Raw genomic sequence first — 24,191 nt, forward strand, 5'->3', positions numbered from 1 at the left:
AGTAAAAAGATGTTTTGGTGAACCTGCTCTTGCAACACAGTGTAAAAGTAGAAAGCATCGCCGAACTGCAATGAAAGTTATTCTTGATTCAGTGATTTAATTTGCCTTTGAGAAGTCTGAAACCATTTGCAGATCCTTATCTCTTGCTGATATAACACAGAGTAAGATGTTGTTAACATATTATGCAAGTGCTAATGTAATACAAGGACTTCATTAAACACTGAGTTGGTGCTGCAGATGTGACTTTAAGCCCATCATAAGACACCAAAGAGCAAAATACTGAAAAATACCACTTCAAAAGATCAAAAACTGCAAAAACTGGTCTTAATAATACCTATCTAAATACCTTGATTCTCTTGTCAGTGGAAAACTTTGGTTTTACTTCAGCTTTGTGTTTGAATAGTCCATAATTATATTGAATTGGTTGTTTTGAAGATCTATTAGCAACAAAAGGTCCATTTGCTTCTCTGATAATGTTCTATAAATGATGCCCACCATGTTTTTATCCCCATGTCTCAGGCACTGGCAGTCACAATAGTAGCTAATCTTCAAACAGTAAAGCATGTGCTATCCTTCCTCCAGGATCCGAGCCACAAGCTGAGAGAATTGTTTTACACTCGGTGGGGTTCCACCCTGCTCTAGACCTGCGTGGGGACTTTTGTTTGAATTTATTTTTGCAGGAATCTTGGCCAAACTGATTTGGGCACTAAACAAATGTCTTTCTTTTGAATCATGCTGCAAAGGCACGCTCATGAGTAACAAAAAAGTCTTCTGCCAAGATGGGAATCTGCTCAACATGGTCATATATCCTTGTTGAAAAGGAGAAGAGCTCTTTCTTACATTCTTGAAAGTCAATAAATGTTGAACCTGAAGTTTACTTGCCAAAATGTATTTAAGGTGCTTTGAACTGAGTCAGTCACACACTGAATCTCGCCCTGCTAATCCCCATGCATTGAATGAATTTCAGTGCATTGTAATCATAAAATGAATCACCTGTCCTGTTGGCCAAACTAACTAAAAGAAGGCCTCCCCTTTTGGACAATATAGTCCATACGTGTATCTGTCTCCTCCACCTTCTTACAATAGACTTCCTATCACCAAGACAAGTTGGTTTAATATTCGTCCTCATTCTATCACATGTGGCAGACGCATTTAAGTCAGTCACTCACTTTCTCATCCAGCTCAGTGTTTGCCAACTTTTTCATTTCCTTCTTCACTTCAGGTGAGATGAGTTTTATTCGTAATCACTGCAAATCCTTTCCATTTTCTTATGTTCTCTATTATACAGTACATGCATAGGAAATCTACACCTAAACCAGGGTTCAGCTGTTGTGGAGGCCAATACTGACATTTTTGCAATAAAGCAGGTTCTGTGTTAATATTCAGTGTCTTTGATTTGGACTGTTTCTATGCCCAAAAGAATCCCCAGGAATGTTACAGCTGGCCGGGTGGAAAAGCCTTTGAAGCAGCGTGCAGATCATGATCTATTGAATTTCTCATTGATCAAACAGCTCTTAAAAGGCCAGACTCAGATTTCAGGAGGCTCAGGGCACATTTATCCCGCCCGTCCTAACGATCACTATTGATGTTTAGCACGAAATATCTGGTAATGAGCAGTTTTCAGATATTGAAATTCTGAAAAACCCATCTGAGCCATTTCAAACCATCTTAATTTTGGTGAGTTAAAAATTACACATATAAATCATATCCAGTGAAGAGAAAAAGAAAAGGAAGAAGATTTCGGTTTGTTTGACACCTGACATCAGGGTTGCCACACGTCCCGTGTAATACAGGGATTAAGAAATAAAATAACCATAACCAAATAATGAAACCAAATTCACAAGACAAGGAGGAAGTATTAAATCAGAATTTGCAGAAAAGAATGACACCTAGAATAACAGTCAGGTTAACTGTCACTCAACATCGTTGTTGCCCTGGTTACAGAGACTCAGACGCACATTTTTTTTTTCAAATGATGCTGAATGCCTCCAGCAGACAGACCAAACATTTTGCCCATGTCTATGATCCGATGTTTTAATCCTTAATGTAATTGGTGCAACTGTGCTTTACTCTTATTTACTCTTTATTTCCTGAGTTTGAAATTGATGGGTAAAAAGCACAAATTAAAAGCTCAACCTAACTTTCTATAAAGTCCTGCTAATATGCAATTTGACACAAATCTGACACCACTGGCTAAATGTGTCCCTCTGTCTGTCTCTTTAGCCCCCTCTTTAGTCCTCTCCTTTGCTGTTAAATTCTTCAAGTTCTGCACAGAGGAAGTTCAGGTCAGCACCAGTAACAACAGCAAAGTCACCCATTGTTCGGAGACAAAGGCCTGTGACAAATCACTGACAAAACCTTGTGTGTATTCCACTCCCCAACACAATGGAGGACGAGATTGTGTGTCAGCTTCATTTCCACTGTCAAGGCTCTCTCTGGCAAAGCGCGGTCTGAAAAGCAATTACGTTCATCAGGGAGACGTACATGTGATTTGAAATTAATTCCTATTGTCAAGCAAATAGGGGGAAAAGATTTTTTTTCCCCCGTCGGATTGACTCATTGAGACACACATTCTCACACTCTGCAGACACACTCAAGAAATCAGTCATATTTCTCTAAAAGAAGAATCTATCAACATGGATTGAGAAAACCTTAGCTTCCTATGGCTTCTTTACTTGACATACTAAGTTTAAAACACTGTCAGATGTCAATCATGTCTGATTACCTGTGCACAGGTATCTGTCCGTCACATATAATTGGCACCAGTCACTGCCTTTGTTGCCTTCTTTCTTACCTACTGTAACATGACTTGTTTGCAGGTTTATGCTGCCGCTGTGCTCATGAAAAGATAATCCGCCAGAGGACAACGCGAGTGAACCGAAAAATCTGAAGTATAAAAGTGTCAGAGAGAATCTACTAAATGATTAAAACTGCATAAATGCCCGAGGAGATCAGCATGCACTCTATTACAAATATTACAGGCACACAAGTGCACGAAATGTAAAGCCTTTACTGCACTCCTGGAGCCAAAGAGCAGGTGAATACATGCATACAAGCAAGTAAACCAAGATTCAAGAGGGTTTCTTTTTGTTTTGTTTTTTGCACATGATGGTCATTTGTGTGTTTATGCTAATGATGTTTTGCGTAGAACATCACTTCTCATTTGTCTGCACACATTTCGTGAATCAGCTGAGCATTATTACATTTTTTACGAGCAAATCAAAGAGCAAATATTTCCAGTTTGTTTACTGTAAACTGCAAATACAACCTGAGAGAGTCACGTGTGTTTTGTGAAGATAAGGGAACCATTTCCAAAGTGCATACTGGAGGCACCTTTCAAAAACATAATCCAGCTAAATCAGATTTGCACAAAAGCTGGATGTGAACTGGAACCGTGTGTTAATGGCTGATACAGAACGGGCTTCTTAAAGCACCTGCTCCTCCTGTACGGTTCCCTCTTCACAGCTGAGCTTGCCAGCTAATGTTTGTAGAGCCACATGCTACGGCAGATGTTATCCACATGTAGCAAGCTCTAATCAGAGGCTAAGGAAGCTACTATGTAGTGAGCTATAAACCAGGAGGAGTTCTCTCCTCCTTTCCCTCCCTCTGCCACTACCACATTTTCATCCTTTCAGGGAGCATTAAGCCACATGTAGACGGCTATAAACAGAGGGACGTCAAAGTAACAGATGTATGGTTTTAGAATATATCTTTGTAGCCAGAAATCCTTTCAATGCGTAATCTGTTATCCTGCCTTTCTCTACCTTTTATCCTCTTTCCAGTTATCCTCCTCCTCTTCTCCACACCCTCCTCTGCCTTTCCTCCCTCTCCTCCTCCTCAAATTTATAGTTCCCTTTCCTCTGCTTCTCTCCTCAAGATTTAGGGTAGCTATCTTCTACCAAGCCATATGCCAGATGCTAACACCACGCAGGCAGCACAGTAGCTATTAACGGCTTTGAGTCAACTCGGCAGCAGCTTCTGTAGGTGTTAGCCACAGACTCGTCACCCTTGCACCTCATAATCTTGTCAACATGTGACCTTCGAGTCGTGTAGATAATTTGCCCCTCAGCAACAGATGTCCTGTTACGATACCAGAAGAGAAGGACATGGGATTAGAGCGTTATCTCCTCCATTAGTCACATGCTGGTTTTTGGCTTTATTTAGAAGAAAGCACATCACTAGATGGAGGGAGTTTGAGCGGGAGCTGACATTAATGCACATATAGTATGTGACATACTAATTAGAAATATCCAAACAGTCAATTTGGTTGAAAGTATACCTGTACAATACAAGGAACGAGTTATACCTGTCCATTCCTGTCATGTAGCACAAATTTGGTCTTGTGTTTTTTAGTCTGCATATAAATAAGGCTCTGAGCATTCCTTATTCATGAACATCTCCTCATGAATACAAAGAAGGAGAAATCAAGAGGTGTCCTAACCTATGTGCGGTTAGCAGATGGTGTTTTCATAAGGCTCAGCATTTAGAAATGTAACAAAGTGCACAGCAAACAAAACTGTATTCAGAACATTATTAATACAGTTCAATTGTGACCTATAAACAAAAATTACTTTTGCACACAAGCTGACATGCCGCCACTTGTTGGAAGTAGTTGTACTGTTGCATAAAAGTAACAATTTTGTGGTTATTTCATGCATGTTCCCAAATAATACCTGGTCAAACATAAGCAACAATTTAGAAAGTACAGCTTGAATTAATTACATGATACTGATTAAATGTTAAGGGCCAGCAATATAAGTTAAAAAGACAGCAATATTTATACAGTTCAAATACTGGAAAAGTACTGCAAACTACTTTTTGAGTTTAAATTGGCAGCTTAACTCTGGCTTGCCTCTTCTCTGTGAGGGGGGAAACACAATTGGCTGTAAAAGCCATTTGGATGAGTCTCACATCCTGTGAATCAGATCTCAGAGCTGGCAAACCTGAATCATCTTTTTTTACTGCACTTGGTCATACCACAGAAAACTGCTTGGAAGAGCATATGTGTCCTGCGGGGACAGGATACACACAAACACAACATATTATGACAGTCACACACCAACACCATATTCACCTCACCTGATCTTATTCTAACTAAACAAGTCAATCCTAAGAACTAAGAAGTTATCTTTCTTAACATTGTGTTTTGTGCATGCCGACCAAATGAGCATTTAACTGATTTGTTGATTTGATTTGAAGAATCCCCAGACAGTATGCTACACTTCTGTGTAATTAAATGGGGTTAATATAGGACTAACAGGTGTATAGCTAGTCTTAAATCTAATAGATTGAAAGGGGGTTTGTGTTAGCATCAGTTTATTCACAATTAAATCCTTACAGAACTCCTCATCGATTGTTACTCTGTATTTAATGCCCTCTGTACATATGTGTATGTTTCTGTGGTATTGTACAGGTATTTTGTGTTCTTCTGTTTTATTTCTAATGTTTATAGTATGTGACAATGTGAGCTCTATGTTCAACACTTGGTTTCACTGAGAACTCCCAGTTTATCTATTTTAATTCTGCATCAGTAATCAGACTCACAAAACTGGGAAAAGTGCCCACACGGGCACCAGCCAGCTGTATCTTCAACAGGCATGCAAACATCTGTAAGAACCAGGATCCGCATCACTGGTGAGTCTATTTAAGGTAATAGCTTCCCCTGGCACAGGCCATCTGACAGAGCTAATTACGATAAAGTCTCGGCTGGGAGGTTTCGCACGCTGCCTGAGAAACCTTAAACACAGAGAAACAGGCTGTTTTCCACTGTTTTTCTTTCTTTGTTTTTCCTCTCAAATCACTGTTCCGCTCCTTAAGCACTCTTAACTCCCATACGGAGGCCTTCCTCATTAAGGGGATGGAAGCATTTCAGATTTCTCTTTCTCCTCCTCCTCTTTCTCCTCCTCCTCAACACCACAGTGTGGGAAGCTTGATTGACAGGTGAGACATTTCTGTCGCTGGCGTCTCTCCCAGGTGTCCCGTCTCCTCACCAGGGTATGTTTATACACGCACACACACATGCACAGAGGACTGACGCAAACAACTGTGCGCAAAGTCTCACAAACAGGCATGACTGGAAGTGTACACACACACACACACACACACACACACACACACACACACACACACACACACACACACACACACACACACACACACACACACACACACACATACACACAGCCACAGGGATATTGATGCATTTACATGTCCCAAAAGACGACCTGCGAAAATTGGGAACTGTGAAAAGATGGGACACAATAAATATAATAGGTAGAAGGTTTGTGATATTGGTAAAGATTGTCTGTACAAAAACAGAACTACACGTATCAATTATTCTCCATGTAATTTAGATTCTGTATTTGTGTACGTGATGATGTTTCTGAATGTGTGATGGCTTGAAGCTCCCAGTGTTCAGGGATTGACTGACTTACACTATCTGCAAATTCTTCTGTGTTTATGTTGATAATTGTGTGTGTGTGTGTGTGTGTGTGTGTGTGTGTGTGTGTGTGTGTGTGTGTGTGTGTTGAGTAGTGAGTGGAAAGTTTGCACTTGCTTCCGTAGATCCTGGAAGCTTTGAAATTAAACTTGTTCTTCCAATAATTCAGATGATTGTGCGTACCGACACATGCACCATAAATGCATGCACACACACACACACACACACACACACACACAGTGTTATACTAATTATACTATTGAACTGGAAATAAGAAAATGAAAAAATAAGAGTTGTCATTCTCTGGAAAAAACTATTTTTGATTCTTCAGTAAATCCTTTTATCAATGAGATAGAGAAGAAAACAAAACAAAAATAAAATAAAATGAAAAACGCTTCCCTTGAGCCAAATTGAGTAAAAATGATATTTGAATAAATGAATAAATTCAATACAAAAACAATCTTCCTCTAAACTCCAGATTACATGGTTATCTGCTCAAGGTTTACGATAGTATGGAAGGCAGTTATACAGTAGATCTGCATAAAGCAATACAATTCTATTATCGAGTGTTGAGAGAGAGAAGAGTAAAGTCATTTAAACTTTGTTTAAACCCAACCACAGGTCATCTTCAGGACCCAGACTGTTTGCTGTGCTGTTGAGTTAACTTTCCAGACAAATGAAATACTATTCAATCAATGTTCACTAACCTCCTCCCCCGAACAACAACTGCCATACATTAGCGAACAAAACTAGGAACAGCAGGCCTGTCAAGCTTTGGATCTCTCTGCATGATGTGAATGAGGCACTGGTAAAGCAATACTTTGCTTTTAAAGAGGTTGGAGAGTGGAGTCTTTTTCAGCCTTTCCAAAACAAAACAAAAAACACAAGAGTAGAAGTGTAAGGAATGGATTAAACACTGTGTTTCTTCTCAAACGCAGGCGTAAACTGTCCGACTAACTTGCTTACTACAGCACTTATAATACTAACTAGCTCTACGATTATTTACCCTTACATGTCTTCTTCAAGGATCATCAACTGATGACATGACTGTTTGGTGCGTGGGGCACGCAGCTTTAGCCTCAGTCTGTTTACGAGCATATTGAAGACCCCTTTTCCAACACTGTCTCTACAAAGAGTCAGCTGGAAACATTAAAAAGTCAGCCAGAGAAAGGGTTTTCACAATTTAACATTTCTATAGTGACATAAAAAGTAACATGAAACATAAAATTTGATTACTTGTTTATTATCTGATGGGGAGATATGTGCTAAGCTAGCCAAAGTAATGTGAATATTACTTTGGATAACACTGAGATAAGCACAAGATTTGATTGCTGCAAGCCATGGAAGACGAAATGTAATTTGTGTGTAATTTATACACAAGTTTAGGTAAAGTTACTTGTGCGAAAAAATCAGTACTTGATTTAGTTTTCTGGCATCACTCAACTGTGGCTAGATCAGCCTGTCTGTCTTTTGAATATATCGATTACATACCAAGACTGCTGAGGAAAGACTACAAGATGTCATCTTTAATTTCATTTTACAGTTCTGAGTGTTATAAAATGGTCGATAGTCATAAACCTCAAAGGAGACTGCTGCTTGCTGAGACTGCCAGCAGAAAGCTTAATAAATAAACTTATATGGGAGTATTAAGTATTTCAGTCCTAGTTTGACTGTCTGATCTGAGATGTTTGATGAATACGACCCAGATCAGGACCTCTGACTGACTCAGACATCTGGTCTGGATACCATGGTTACAGCATCCACCAAGCCAATCAGCCCTGCTGCATTGAAGCCTCAATTTCCCATCCACACAAACGCACAGTGGCGAACCATCTGTTTTTTTCTTGCAACACACGCTCACACACTTAAACACTCTTATTTCAAGTGGGAATAGGTGTGATTTTGCAAAGAGAGCAGTTTTCCTCAGCCTCCCACTGTTTTCTGTTCCATTGGCCACACTGGCAGCAGTCTGAGGTTGGTAATTGAATTAGTGGGCTGGAGACAACGTGCCTCTGTTGGAAAGCATGTCCTGCAGACGGCCTACAGTACAGTTTGCAGTCAAAATGAGCAAATAGTAAACATTATAATAAAACAAAATATACTCATGAATGAGAAAAATACGGGAGTAGTATGTGGTGTTAAGCCTGCTGAAGCAGTGAGGCATCGCTTTCTCTTAAGGAGAAGGTCATTAGGTGCTCTTTTACCTAACAAGGTCCCACAGGAACAATGCCTAATCAGGTCACCTTTAAAAAAGCCCATAACTCAAAGCTAAGGTCAATGGAAGAAAATGCCACGCTTCTTTTCCTGTGTGCTCCACAATGCCTTGAATGTGAGTTGACCTAGGATCATGAAAGTGTGCTTTACTCATTGTAATATTAAGATCATTTTATTTTTTGATTCATAATAGTTTAAATAGCCTAAAACCTAAAAAGATATGAACTCATGTAAGACTCTTCAAATCTGGCTCACAATTAATGGTGTGTCTCATTCTGTTTTAAGTGCAAACTTGATGAATATTAAATGTCCATGAACTGTTTCAAAGTAGTTTCCGATTTAAATCTTACTTTCATATGCATAGATAGTCTTGTGAGTAATGCCTCGACATTAATCAACCTGCTTGTTTCCTGCAAGGTGCACACACAGGCTGGGTGCTCTCTGTCTTACACCCGTGGCAAGCTCTACTACACAGCTGAGTTTGGGCTCGGGGGGATGTGCACTCACACCTGATGCAACCTGACTTAAAATAACCAGCAGAATCTTCACTTACATCTAGTCTAAAATTTGCATAGAGATAACATTATTTGCATGTCAAAGTGGGTGTTTTAAAATAAATACATGATAAAGGGTATCCGCTTCAGTTGCTTCTTAAAATGAAATTTGATCATAGGGGATTTCATACATAAGACCCCTGGAAATGTCAAGGTCGTCACCTTGGTCAGGCCCTATTGTCAAAGTTGTCACATAAAGTATTACCTTTTAATATACAGCAGCCTACAACAATACTCTAAGAAAAGTGCCTCTTAAATCAAATGACATTAAATTAAATGTTTTTAGAATGGGTTATAGTTAGCTTATTATGAGTCTTCCACACCTGTGCTCTGACACTTTTGTCAGTCTGATTCACTGCTAATTAATCACACCATCCACACTGCACACAAACCAGCTGTATCACTCACTTACTGAAGTGACAACGAGGTCAAAGCATCCACCATCTGGTTTCTTTCAGGAAACACTGAATGACTCTCGGACAGATATGTGTGATGACAAACACGTGTCAAAGGACGCAGCCCTAGATCCCTCGACAGTTATCCATTTCATCCCATTTTCTAGACAGCTAATACAACCTTTGTTTACATGAATCAACCGCATGTACAGAAAACGGACGTTTCCGACATCTGCTTTGGATGGGGATTTCCTACAATTCCCAGAGTGACTTTAGATGAGTGATGTGAAAACTCCAGGAAGTATGGAGAGTCATGGTGATAGCACAACAAGAGCAAGAGACTCTCTCTACTCAAGAAAAGATCTATTGACGCAACAGTTTATCAATATGCTGGTGCAGAATTGTGATTTTAAAAAGCTGTTTTTGTATTTGTATTAAACTACACCATCCAAGTCTGGCAAATTAACTGCAATACATATATTACAATACATAAATTCAAGATGTATCACGAAGGCTTATCATTTATTTAAGGGATGCTAGCGGCATGGCTCTAGGGATGGCAATGTCTGTCTGTCGGTTGATCCACCAGTTTAGTCCAGACTGAAACATCTCAATCACTCATTGCACCAGCATGAGGTTGATATGTGTGGTTTTAAGTGAAATGAGTCAACAACTACTGGATGGACTACCAAGAAATGTGACATTCATGTTTCCCTGAGGATAAATTGTAATCACTTTGGGGATCCCAAAACTTTTGTCCCAGTACTTTTATGACCAAATACATCAGCCATCAGCTGGACTTTGTGTTTACTGCTAATTAGCAAATGTGAGCATGCTAACACTGCTTAACATCAGTATGTTAACATTGTCATTGTGACCTTGTTAGCATGCTGATGTTAGCACTTAGCTTAACGCACTGCTGTGCCTAAATTAAGCCTCAGCTTAACCTCAACCTAAGTTTTAGGTGAAAGGGGAAGTCTAAGAAGCTAGGAAGCCTTGTAGCAAAAGTTGCTATAAGCTGTACAAATTTCATACCCTACACTCAGTTTTTTTGGAGTACACATAAGAACTACCAGTATTGTTCGCTGGCAACATGTCTGTCTGTAAAATTTAGCATTTGGCCTGTGAACAAGTCCCATGGGGCCCAGGGTCATGAAACACGCTTCAAATCTTTGCTGAGCAGCTTCCAGTAAATAAGCAGGTAGGAGTTCAGTGTTTTGCTCAAGGACATTTGGGATTTGGCTGTTGAAAAAAAACACACAATGCCAGCTGCAGAAATTGTAGCTGTGATTTTATGCTGATGGAACAAGGTCTTTTCTTCTGCGTTTATATTCACTGTTTTGTCTACACATCAACCTTGTCACCAAGGGAACAGACTGCAAAACTCCAAAATCCACAAGAACACTTTCGCAGAATTTTACACCTTTCCATCTGACATTTATGTGTAGGGCACACCACCATCCCCCCGTAAATGGTGTGATTTGTCCTTTCACTTTGCCTTCAGCATTATCGATTGTTCCTCTCCATCAAGAATGGATTCACTGATGCAGCTGACTGTTTCTTTCTTAGCTCTCATGTATTTTTGAAGGTTGGACATCTGGCGGGTTGTTGCAGGTGTACAGAGAGGGGAATTCTGTCCACCCTGCTCTAATATCTATTTCTTTTTATCTCATTCACTCTCACACTCTCCCTCAAGGCCTTCTTTCTGGCAGATTTCTCCCATCAACATCTTGTCTGTCGGGAGATCACCACACTGCTGAGGGACGGCTGAGGAGGAGGAGGAGGAGGAGAGCAGAACAGACCTAAGAGCATTTAACTGAAATACAGAAAATATTCAAGAAGATCCATTCAAGAAGAAATGTAACGTAAGATTAGATTCCAAAGCATTGATTTGCCATTGATGTTTTAAGCTTTGCTGTGTTTTGATTTGATTCCAGTGCTGGGATCAATATTTATAGTTGACAATTACTGAAACAAGACAAAGAGTCTGCAGCCATGCAGCGGTCAAGCAGAGGTGCTTTAAGCTAAATAGTATGCTCACAGTGACAATGCTAACATGCTACTGTTTTAGACAGTTTATCATCTTAGTTTAGCATGTTAGCATGCGGACATTCGCACTAAAGCACTGAAGTACAGCGGAGGCTGATGGGAATGTCATTAGTGTTGCAAGTACTGGACAGATTAAAATTTTGATTTGATAATAGCACTAGATTAAAAGTCAAGGGAACACCAGAGTTATTACAATTCATCCCGAGTTGTTGCGCTATTTCACTCATATGTCAACTTCATGGTAGCACTCGAAGAAAACTCAGGAGATCACCAAACTCATCCTTTAGCAACCATGAATAACATTTTCATGGCAATCCAAACAATAGTTGTTGAGTGATCGACTTTTACACTAGAAATTAAGGGAAAGGATGAAAGAACGATCGCTAATCAATTACACAACTACTTCTACATATAATAAGCATGACACAGCATTAATTTGTATGTGAAGTAATGCTGACGTTTGAAAGGATCTAAACTTCAGAAGTCCTTCTGTCATCCATCCATTTTTCTATAGATCATTTAAGACGGGGCCTAAATATTCATTTGTAAAGTGATCACCTACAGACGTACAAACAACCACCAATCTACACATTTGCAAAACATTCCTTTATTATAAATAAATCTCCTTTTTGTATAAAAACTGGCATGCTTCAACCATGGCATTTTACAGGTTCACAACCCAAGGCTACAACCCGGTTAGCCAAGACAGCAGGAGGAAACACACTCATCTCATTAAGCAAGGGCGATCCATCAGACAACGGTGAGACAAGAATGAAAAAATCGTCACAACCACAAAAATACTTACAAGTAGAGAATAACAACAAACATGTTTGAGTCTCATAGATTTTCTCTTACATTTCTCTTTTTAAATATCTTTTAAAATGTAATCTGTTAAATCTCTTTCCCGGCCCCACCTTTGCCCTTTTAGATATAATGTCTACGTGATTTCTGAGTTTTTTTCTTTTTCTTTTCATGATTTTTTTTTCTTTTTTTTTTTTTAAGGGTTTAATAGTTACTCTGTCCACCACAGTGTCCTATGGTATGTCACTTTTTTCATGTTGTCTCTTTTTTAAAACAGGTAAGTTCATGGTAGGACCAATGAGCTGTGAGCAGCAGGAAAGCAGGCACACTGACTGGCTGTTTATGTGGTCCCACCTCTCTGTGGTTTGATGCGGAACAATACAAAATGTCTCATGCTTGGATTCCATTGGGCGCTCTGTCTGTCCGCCAGTTCTTCGGCCAATCAGCTAAGAACGACGGCTCCTTCTTTCGCTTGGCACTGCCCCCAAGACACGCCCCCTCTCCTGTCCAATCCCTTTCTTCATCTTCTGTGGTCCCTTTAAATGGCATGATTGCTGTAGCTGACATATGTCGTCTTAGTTGATGAAGCTGTGTGAAAAGGGTGGGAGGTGGAAAGAAGGAAAGGGTGCGAAGATGAGACAAAGAAATGAAAGAGAAGAAGACAGATGAGGAATGGAAGGGGCAAAGGGAAAGAAACAGAGAAGAAAGAGCAGTTGAGAGCAGATTTTGCTACAGATGGTCACGTAACATCCACAGTCCACCTGAGTTGTCGGGGGCTTTTTGTCAAACCCATTATGTCTTGTGTCCCCGCAAGCGTTCCATGGTAAATGTCAATGTTTTTGCAGCAACCAGAGGCCTCTAACTGCACCATTGTTGTACTCTCATGCTTTCATACGGCCCTTTCATTTTTTCTGTCCTTCGCCATTACACAGCTGGAATAATGGCAAAAGGTCCTTGATGAAATATATATATAAATATATATATATATATATCAAAGAAATGAGTGCAAGTGCATGCAGACTTGAAAGATGTCCAAAGCTTTTTATTGATATTTTCTGAAGAGCACTCTTAAGCAAAATGTCAGAGACTCTTAAACTTGCTCTCTGCCCATCACTGTTGTATAAATAAATTGTTACTTGGACCATATGGAACTTAATAATTGGCAAACTTCTCGCAAAGTGATGTATGTGCGGAGATGACTAAGCACTTTAACTATTGGCTAAATGAATGAACTGTGACCTGCTTCCTTCACTGATGCTAAAAAAGTGCTGACAGTAGAACATAGTTTGCCTTCACAGGTCTGAAACCTATTGTAACCCTGCATGCAGTATTCAGACATGCACAGATGTGTATAAACACCACTTACACACACAACTATTGAGAGACATATACACACGCACACACCAAAGGACACACAAATCCACTTACATTTATAGATTGATAGAGACTCAACAAAAACATGCGCGCACACTAACACGCACTGACAGATAATAATGAACGCACTAAGGCCCACATACACATTCACACATACTCCTGTCATTTCATCTGCAGGCTGCTGACACGGGAGAACCAGCTCAACACACAACGGAGCTTTGAAGTGGATGTAACGGTGCTTCACTGTCGGAGCTCAGAAAACACACACGCCATGCTATTTCAAAACTGTCAGTGTTGCAGCGGTGTTGCCGTGCAAAAACGTCAGCCGTGAAATTAATTTTCCAAATTGAAATTATACTTAATTAAAGCAAAACAAAAAACTTCATGCAAACTGTATATCCAAGCGTAAATGTACACAATGGAAAATATGTGTTTGTATGGTGCTACTCCATCATGCAATTAAAGTGGACATATGAATGTATTACCCAGTTCCTGGGAAGATAAGATAAAATATTGGATTGAAAGACTAAATAACCCCATATGAACAGCTGTTAGAGTGCGTCACAATAAGTGTTTCCTATACTCCTATACTCTATTCACTTTTAACTCTATATGTGTGTGTGTGTGTGTATTGTTGTGCATGTATATTATATGTTTTTATGTATAATAATAAATTGTTACTGATGACTGTGCTGATGTTTTTCAATTCAACTCTCTTCTTAAAGTGAGCTCCGCAATGATTCACAGTGTCTACAAAAGCTTTACATAGAGTATACTCTAAATGTCCATACATAAACTGCACACGTATTTTTTAAATTTATTTTCAAAGCATATTATCAAACCTCCATTTCGTACTCATTATTGGTCTGCTCAAGCTCTAGTGCCCTTTAGCCTCGATCTATATGGATTTCTGTGATAACAACAGGTCTGATTATATAGTTTTAGATGGTTTATTATATGTATAATTATAAAACTTTGGTGTTCTCTTACTCACTGTTGGTCTCCATGCTCTCACATAGTTCAGTCTTCACCTCTCCATTGGGCCGGTCTCCTCCCTTCTGGCTCAGTTTCCCCGACATGGCGGCAGCTGTCACGATTGCCTGTGTCATCATGCGTTCACATTCAGAAATCCATTGATTGGAAATGAGGACTATAAGCATGGTGGTCTGGTTTCCTTCTTTAGTTTAATGTAAGAGTGTACTGTCAGATTTATTATCCTCATTTCATCAGCATAAATCATATTTAACATCAAAATGTCAAATCAAGCCAACTAAGACATGGAAAATGGAAATTTAACCTATTTCACTGGTCCACCTCACCTTGAAGCTGCGTTTTCGTTTGGGTACGTTCTGCTCGGGGTGGAAGAGGATGATGTAGACCTTGGGCATGTAGAGCATCCCCAGAGACACAGAGGCAGACAGGCTGAGAGAGATGGTCAGGGTGGTAGTTTGGATATACATCTAGGGAGAAGAGAGACACAGAGAGACAAAGCGAGGGAGTCATTTATCACATTTTTAGGTTGTCAGAGATAGTCTGTGTAATCGTCCAGCTACAGAATCCGTCTGATGAGGGAAAGAGGAGAAGGACAGATGGGCAGAAGAGGACGACAGGAAGTAAAAGATGGTCTAACAAGAGTGAAATTAGTGTGCAGTGACAGCTACAGTGACACTCAGGCAGGTAGATCAAATGGTATATGAAATGATGGCACCAATTAAGTTGCTTAATTGCCGGTGTGCTGCAGAGCTTGTCTCTTTGTCTAAGAATGTGAAATGATTCTTGGCATTTTTTGGCAGGCTGAAACACCAGATGGGTGTGGTTTATTGCACCAGGTAGGTTGATAGTGATAGAAATTGCACTAAATTGACTTTCAAATGTGTTTTTCGGCGAGTTTGGATGCAGTTTGGCCTGCAGGAATACAACATTTTCTTTTTCAGAGATTGAGCTGTTGGTGAACTACAGTTTTCCTCAAAAAATCTGTGAGTCTCTGTATGTATGCAGTTGAGAGTGAGTTGAATGACTGCAGTTGCACTGTCAAACAGACAGACAGGCAGACAGATACTGTCCTGTAAAGTGGACTTGATGGCTGGCACTAGTGAAAGGGTATATAGTCAGGGGACTGAAGGACAGATATTATGACATGCACTGTAGGCAGACAGTCAAAATTGTTATGTGCACCCTACTAAATTAGAGTATTTTATTTGACCATATTGATTCTGCCAAGTAAGTTGGAGGACAGTTGTAATGAAACAAGAAGGCAGTCAGGCAGAGTCACATATATACACTGCAGTGGACTGAGCACTAGTCCTCAGGTCCTTAGTGAGTTTCAGAGAGTAGTTTGGAGGAAGAGAGACCTGACACAGCTGACAAGCTCTCAGGACATGGGGCTTATCAGGCAGAGCCCTGTCTGTGGTATATAGAGAGAGAGACAGATAGGGGAAGGAGGGGTGAGATGGAGATGGATGGAAATATGGGAAAGACGAAGCCTGGAAGGGAAAATAATAGAAATGGCATGGAAGAGAGAAGGAAGGGGGGGGGGGTCACGAAACAAAAAGTGATGTTATGGGATGGGGCAAGTGAGGTAAAGAGAAGAGGGAACAGAAAGATAATAGTGGCCAACTACATTGTCAAAAGACAGCCAGTTTCTGAAAATCACACTAGTGCTGCAGTTTCACTTCAGGCAATGTTTGATCCACTACTGTTGGCTTCATTTTGATTTGTGAAGAAGAACAGTTTCTGTACAGTCCCATGGTACAATTAAAACATGCAGCACAGATAACTGAAAAAGTAGAAATGTACAGAAGCTTCACATTAGTCAATAAGGACAATAACCTTTAGATTACACTGATCAATAGAAAGCTACCTAATGACAATCATTTAATCAATTAAACACATACATATGCATACATTTATACATACATACATACATACATACATACATTAAATACCAACTGGATAACTGCAACTATGGAAACATCAGGTGCTAGCATTCCTCGGGGACTAAATAATACCAAGACACTCAGTTGGTGAAGTTGGGACAAAAGTATCAGGCAGGGTATACTCAATTTTCATATTTTAATTTGGTGATTTAATTCAGAATTTATTGTAGGCTGTAAATGCTGTAAATATGCCTCTAGAATAGGTTTTGTTTTTGAGAAGACATTAGCCAACTGGAAATTGGAAATGGACATTACAAAATATAAAGAAGAGGATATGACCTCAGGATTCTCAATCAGACGTTCCAGCCCTGAGCTGCCCTGGTATGACTGTGTTTAACCAGACTGGAAATTAATAGTTTTATGTCCTCCCAATGAAGAAAGTAATACTTGAAAAGTCTGTCCGCAGTAACACATCCTTTAGTAAAAGGTGTCTCAACAAAACCTGACCAGACCTGTTGACTCTGACCACAAAAAGAGCTCATTGGCAACAAAGCCCCTCCATAGATTATCAGCTGACGATGTGCGATGGTGGCCACATACACATTTGTACTTTTACGCTTATGAGTACTGAGTCACTTTCCAGAGATATCCTCATTCTCAAGGTCTCAAACTCATATTGGTCCTCATAAATATAGAGGAAGAAGAACACAGACAGACAGACAGACAGACAGACACACACACACACACACACACACACACACACACACGCACACGCCTGAAGGTGTAACTTGATAACATTGACAGTAGCCGAAGGGAAAGGAGAGTGCACAGCCAATAAACTGTATGTATGTATGTATAAGTATGTAGGTGTTTTGCATTTATTAAATAAAGGCTATTCATTTCTACATACAGACAGTATACAGACAAGCACACAAACAGTACCTATAAGCTTTACATGGATGTTTTTTTTCTGGGTGTCATTCCTGTGGTAACATCACAGGGTTGGCCAGGGGTAAAGAGCTCTGCCTGCAGCTCCCCCACAGGCTCCGATTGCAGTTTACTCTCCACTCCCATCTGACTTTCACCTCAATCACACACATACATGCACACGAAACAAAGCACTGACACTGGACTGGATTGTACAGTTGTTTGAGACAGATCACCAATGAAGCGAGAGGAAAAAGACAGTGAGATAATTTGTGGATTCATTTGTACTTTGTCATATTGTTTCTTTCTCATGTTTCCTGCCAACAAATTGCACTCACTTGAATTGTACTGACACAGGGATCAGTGAGTGGCTGTATCACAGAGGAGCAGATGGAGACTGTTTTCAGTAGGAGAGAGACAGGAATGGAATTGAGATACAGCAAAAAAGATTGAGTTGTGCGAAGAAAAGGGTGAAAATAAAATAACCTGTGAAACAACCTACAGAAAAGAAAGGCAGAATAACAGTGGAAATGAGAGGAAAAGACAGATTCCCTAAAGCAGTGAACTTGCTCTTATCAGGACAGGCGAAAGTCTGCTGATAGCCAATTCCATTACATCTAGCCTTTGGTCCAAAGTTGTGGCTTCCAGCTGTTATTTACACAAAAACACACACACACACTGAAGACTGAAACGGTCCTCCTCCACCCTGCTGTCCACAGCTGATAATGGCTAAAATTGTGTGCATCGGAGGAGCGCTCTATTATCCCAAAAGTCACACTCAGAAAGTAGGCGATTAGCTACGGATGGCTGCATACAATGTGTTCCCTTAAGGTTTAAAACATTTACAGACAGAGACTCTCTGGTCCATGATAGGAAGAGATTTAGATGGAGGAACAGAGGGGCAGAGTGATGGCTGATGTGCTTTTAACACCTGGGGAAGGAAAAAGGGAAGAGAGGAAGAGGACTGGAAAAGAAAGAGAAAGAGGAGGCAAATGTACACTAGATTCTGTGGACGAGTACTTGGCTTAGGGCTGCGCTTACTTTTAGTCCTTTAAGAAAGTGATGCTTTAGCTAAATTGTTGGTCAGTGTCTGCTGATTACGCAGCAGTGTTTTTATTGTCCTCTCTAGGGTGCTCATTTAAAAAACTGCTCATCTAAGGATGTTTACTGGACACCTTGTTATTTTTCAATTAGTGCTTAAAGAATGGGTCCACTGTTGTTTAATGCAGACCTTATTACAATGTTGATTACCATCATTTATAACCCGAAGGATAGCTGTATTATTTCCAGGAAACCTCTCATATAGAACATATTTGCAAAAAAAACAACGTCGCTCGGACTACGTTTTATTCTAAACATACTGTATCACGAAGATTGTTGGTCCCCTCAGAGCCAGCAGGCCACAAACAGCCGAGTCTTCTCGGTCAAATGCTGTTTGTGAAAGAGCTTTTCCTTTAATGTGGATCTAGATTGAGCCACGGCGCACATAGCATAGATGAGGACACTTTGATGATCCCGTGCCACTCGGGCAGAGGTGGCTGTTTTGGTCGGTTGCCCGGGCAACAGCAGCACATGGAGGATGGGAAGAGAAGTATTCAGGTGTCAGTGAGGTTCTTGATAGACGATGCAACTTCTTCAGTCATCACGTCGGTTATAATTCTTTGACTGTTCCTCATCACCTCTGAGTTACAGGAGTCCCAAAGCAGTTAGAAATTTGGGTTTTACAGGGGCAGCGACAAAGGATCATTAAATTAAGACAATTGGCTAGATATGATGAAATGCCATGTTATGATTAGCTTCCCCAAAACAATTCAAACTTACGCTATTGTTTGACATTAAACATGACATATCTAGGGCAATGGAGGTAGAGCAATGAGTAGGCAGAGAAAATACAATACATAACACATACAATTATGCCATTCATTTCACAAATACATTTCCTAAGAGGGGAGACTTTTGGAGGGAAAACGTCTGTAACTGATCTGAGTCTGTAGGTGGGGGAGCGGAGTGTGCTTGATGAGCCTCCTGATGCAGGCGGAGGTGGATGTGAGAGGCCAGTTTTGTAGATGCAGGAGGGTGGAGAAAAAAAAAGAGACGAAGCCAAATACATCTTTTCTCAGAGCAATATGAGCACCATCTGCTCTGGCTGTGAGCACTGCCATTTAATTTCAGTCGGTAACTGTATAAGAATGTAATTCCTGGGAGACACCGGCTGATCCCGAGAGACAGGCAGCTTGATAGTTCCGCCGCCCATCAATGAGTTAAGTGTAGAGAGAGTAGCATTCTTCTCCTCACAGCAGAGAGCTGAAGCATGACAGCTAATGTTTGACGGCTATTTCTGGGTTGGCTCGGCCGTACTATAAATGACGTTAGGAAATAGAACGCACAGCTTTTGAACACTACATCAGAAGCAAATTAACTAAATGCGTCTGCACACACTGCAACTACCACCCACTGATACACACATATGGAGGAGACATATGACATGTACACATTAAGTTAACCTAAAACATATATTGTACAAATGAAGAATGGCATTGTCATGGAGTTTTTTCTCAAATATCAAAATAAAAGGGTGCTATGCGCCTTTCACCAACACTACTTAGCTTTCAGAGGATTCACAGTCTCTGCCAAAAAATGACAGCAGTGTAACGATGCAGTTTAATCACTGCTTTTGAAACCAGGTTGAAGGGAATTTATTGAGTCAGACTAACACACTTGAAGCAGTCTGAATAGTTGTATATACATGCACAGACAAGCCTGTCCTCATACAAATATGAATCCGATTATGCATGGGTTAGAAGAACACACACACACACACACACAAATCCCGGCTTCTCATGCTTGATGAACCGAGACACGAAACATTCTAAGCCATTACACTTCTTCTCTGATTATTGCAACTCCTTTCATATGTACCACAGAGCGAGAAAAGGGTGGCGAAATCTGGCGAGCAACATGGCCAACATGGCCAACAGCAGAGATAGAAAGATACAGAAAGACTGGGGGAGAGAGAGAGAGAGAGAGAGAGAGAGAGAGAGAGAGAGAGAGTGGGTAAGTGGGAGAGAGAATAAAAAGTAAGAAAGGAAGCAGGCAAACATGGAACAAGAAAAGAAACGTTTGGGAGACAGGAGGAGGAAGCTGACAAGACAAAGAGAGACGGAGAAATAAAGAGAGAGAGTGATGACAAAGCAGTGCAGAAGGACAGCGACTGAACTGAGGAACAAAGTCCTGCAGCACCGACACAATGGAGCGTTTTCTCTCGGGACACTTGACACGGAAGCTCACACATGTCCAAATTAACACTACCACAAACTTCACAGTGTGTTCAACCCAGCTACCAGGTTTCTGTTGTGTGTTGCCAAGAGGCTGAATAGAGCCTGTTGTCATTTGTTGGCACTGCTGGGCACAGTGTGGCATTTTTGATGAAGTATTTAAAGCATAACCAACTGTAAGAGCATTTACTGTAATAGTCGGTAGGGATCCCTGCAACCTTTCATGTTCTTTTTACTGTGAATAGGCAGGGGCACGTCTTACACTACAGAGAAAGACACTTCATTTTAAAATCAAATTTCTTGAACTGGGATTGATTGGAAGAAACTGCTTGATTGGAGCTGAAGTTTGACAGTGGAGGAACATCTGCTCCTCACTTTGACACTGTTGCGCCGAGTAGCTGTGCGTTTGCATAAAGATGAACTCGTGTTCAACTCTCTGCAGTCCCGGAGTCACTGAGATCTCTGCGCTCTCCCTTTGTCTCCAAGCTCTCATTTGAAATAAATGACTACTGGCTGCTTTGTTTCATGTCTCGAGTCAGCGAACGGGCAGAGACAAAAAGAGATTGGGAATACAAAAAATAGAGGAGGTGGGCATTGTGCATGACATCTCTCATTCCCAAAGACGTCTTCAGCATCTTTCCATCTCTCTGTCCTTTCCTTGGCATCCCCTCATCTCTGCCATCACTATCTCGGCACTGCACTGCAAACTACTGTGTCTCTCCGAAATGTTTTCCTCTGTCCTCACCCATCCTTTTTTATATCGCACTCTATATCTGCCTCTTAGTCTTTCTAATCCCTTTCTCTGTTGGTCTATCTCCCCATTTGGTTTTTTTCTCTCCGCTCTGCTCATTTAACATGCTACCTTCTGTTCATTCATAATGAGTTTAGGTGTCCTTCATAGTTACCTGTCCTAACTGAACCTTTTTACAAGCGAGGTGACTTTAGAGACTGCCTGCAGGTCCTAAACCAACTTCACACTTAGTGTCAAAAACTCCTGTGTGTGTGTGTGTGTGTGTGTGTGTGTCCACTCACACCATGCGAACACTCATCATTTTAATCACCTGAGCCATGGGAGGGATGGGAGATTTCATTTTTAATTTATTTTATTATTTAAAAAATGGGAGCATGACCAAACCAGTTTGTACCACTTCTGAATATGAAGGATTATGATCACATTTTTTTTCAGCTGACAGTTTTCTTAAATTCAAAGTAGTTGTTGGTAGACCAGTTAAATATGACAGTGTACAAATAAATGAGAGGGTTTTGGCAAAATGTTTCACTCTCAAATATCTACAAAAAGACTAGACTGTAATCTGGATCCATAATAATAATAATAGTGTGTCTACATTATATATTCTGAAAACATGTGGATTTAATTTTTTACACTGAAGACCTGGTCGCACTAACTTCTATAATGTCAATCAATTTCAATGGAATCTCAACAATCAGTGGATTTGATGCAAAATAGCTAAATGAAAAACTTTCTGTACAATACAGCGTTATAAAGGACAACAACAGACTGCTAAGAACTTAACGCTTTGCATTTCGTCATGCCAGTTGTATAACTGTATAATGTCTTAGTGATTACTTTCCTCTAAAAATCTGACATAAGATACCCTTTTTGGTTCCACAATCAAAAAGGAAATGATAATCAGCAAAAACATTTACATGTAGGAGATAACTCACAATTACATATCATTACGGTAATTAATTAAGACTTTTTAAAAACCCTTTGAAATATAGAAGGATCACGCTGCAATTATGCAATATGTTCAAACCATATATCGTAGGTTTAGTAAAACATTTCTTTACTCTCAATCCAGCTACTTGAAATAGATGAATGCCCGACCACAGTAAAAACTGGTAGTGAATGTTCGTGTGTCTCAAAATCACCTCAAAACCATCAGTTCATGGCCATACTGGAAAGTAACAACTTGACAAAAGTGAAACCAATTATAGTAAGTGTTCAATTCGAACCACCACATGTGGCAGAAGGATATCATTTAGAAACCCATTTTTTCTATAAAAAAGAATTACTTACAGGTGAGAGGAGTAGGGTTTTTTATTTTATTCTTATGTTTACAAAGTTACTTTTGTAGCTTTCTTGTTTCATTTTTCTCAAGATGCTTTTTCTTCAGAGCTTGTTTTATCTCAAAGTTGCAACTCTCCACACACCCATCACACACATTTTTCCAACATGGTGCTGTGATGAAAAACTCAACAAAATAACCGCTCTGACTCTCCGCCATCATATTCGAACTTTGTGTCAGTGCAGCTTAATTGGGCCCAAGCGTGGCCGCTGTTGTCCACAAGTGCCTCATTATCTTCTACAAAACAGCACTTAGAGACATTCTTTCCTCCATGTAATCCATACTGGTCTCAGGTCTGTGTGTGTGTCATAAAAGAGTGCACAGGGTTTTTCATAAAATAAGGTTACATCTGTGTTTGCTCTGCCACAGCTTGTTAGTGTGGCTCTTATTGACTTGCAGATCTGCATGATGTTCGGCCAGAAGTCTCAAGTCAAACAAATTTTGAGCATAAAGGTTTCATAGTAATGCACACTGTGAGGGGGCCCTGTGGTGAATCTCTCTCCTAACCGACATGGTTGTGGCCCCACTGTGCACAGCTCCAGCCAATTAAAATACCCAGCAAGGACATACACGGAGCATCATCAGTCAGCAGACTGCTGTCCAAGTTGTAGGAGGAAAATGTGTCACACGTTGTGCATGTGCTAACGGGAGTAACTGCATGTCTACTCTCCTGTCACGGATGTTTAATGGGAAGTTTCTGCTGCTGACGTTAAGCAATCTTGACAGAAATTGGGCTGGAATTTCTACAGAACACTTCCCCACAGTAACACTGTAGTTGCACTACACTATCCCAACCCTCTTTTGTAATTCTAATGAAATTACTACAAGAAAAATTAACTAAGGTAATAAAATCATGGCCTTTATTTGGTGACTTTATTTACTTTACTTAATCAGCGGTCTCATATTTCTCCACTACAACTCCTCTTATTCCACCCTGTTTTGAAATTCCACTTCTCGCTGAAGGAAATGTCACCAGTCCCCCTCGCCTTTACAAAGTCATCAACATAATGTTGCCTTGATAGTTTCCTTAATGATGCAGACATCAGAGAAATACTGCACGTGAGTAGCCACAGTGCCATGATAATTATTGCTTGTAGTGGTCAAAGTCAACTATGGCCAACCTTTCCTCGACTGGAGATGTAGTTTACAGCAAAAGTGTTCTTATTTTGTTTTAGTATACTCTAAAGCTGCCGTATG

General features: G+C 40.2%; 1 protein-coding gene across 2 annotated transcripts in view; it reads right to left on the reverse strand.

Moving 5' to 3' along the window:
- Window positions 1-12,990: 12,990 nt before the first annotated feature.
- Window positions 12,991-24,191, reverse strand: part of grm8a (glutamate receptor, metabotropic 8a) — a 190,180-nt gene continuing 178,979 nt past the window's right edge. For both annotated transcript variants that reach the window (XM_070929314.1, XM_070929315.1), the window contains exons 11-13: window positions 15,146-15,286; window positions 14,821-14,926; window positions 12,991-13,040 (exon numbers count right to left, since the gene is read on the reverse strand). In XM_070929314.1, coding sequence (XP_070785415.1) covers window positions 12,991-13,040; window positions 14,821-14,926; window positions 15,146-15,286 — 297 coding nt within the window. The remainder of the gene's footprint in view (window positions 13,041-14,820; window positions 14,927-15,145; window positions 15,287-24,191) is intronic.

Source organism: Enoplosus armatus, chromosome 22, assembly GCF_043641665.1.
Source record: "Enoplosus armatus isolate fEnoArm2 chromosome 22, fEnoArm2.hap1, whole genome shotgun sequence".
Lineage (NCBI taxonomy): Eukaryota > Metazoa > Chordata > Actinopteri > Centrarchiformes > Enoplosidae > Enoplosus > Enoplosus armatus.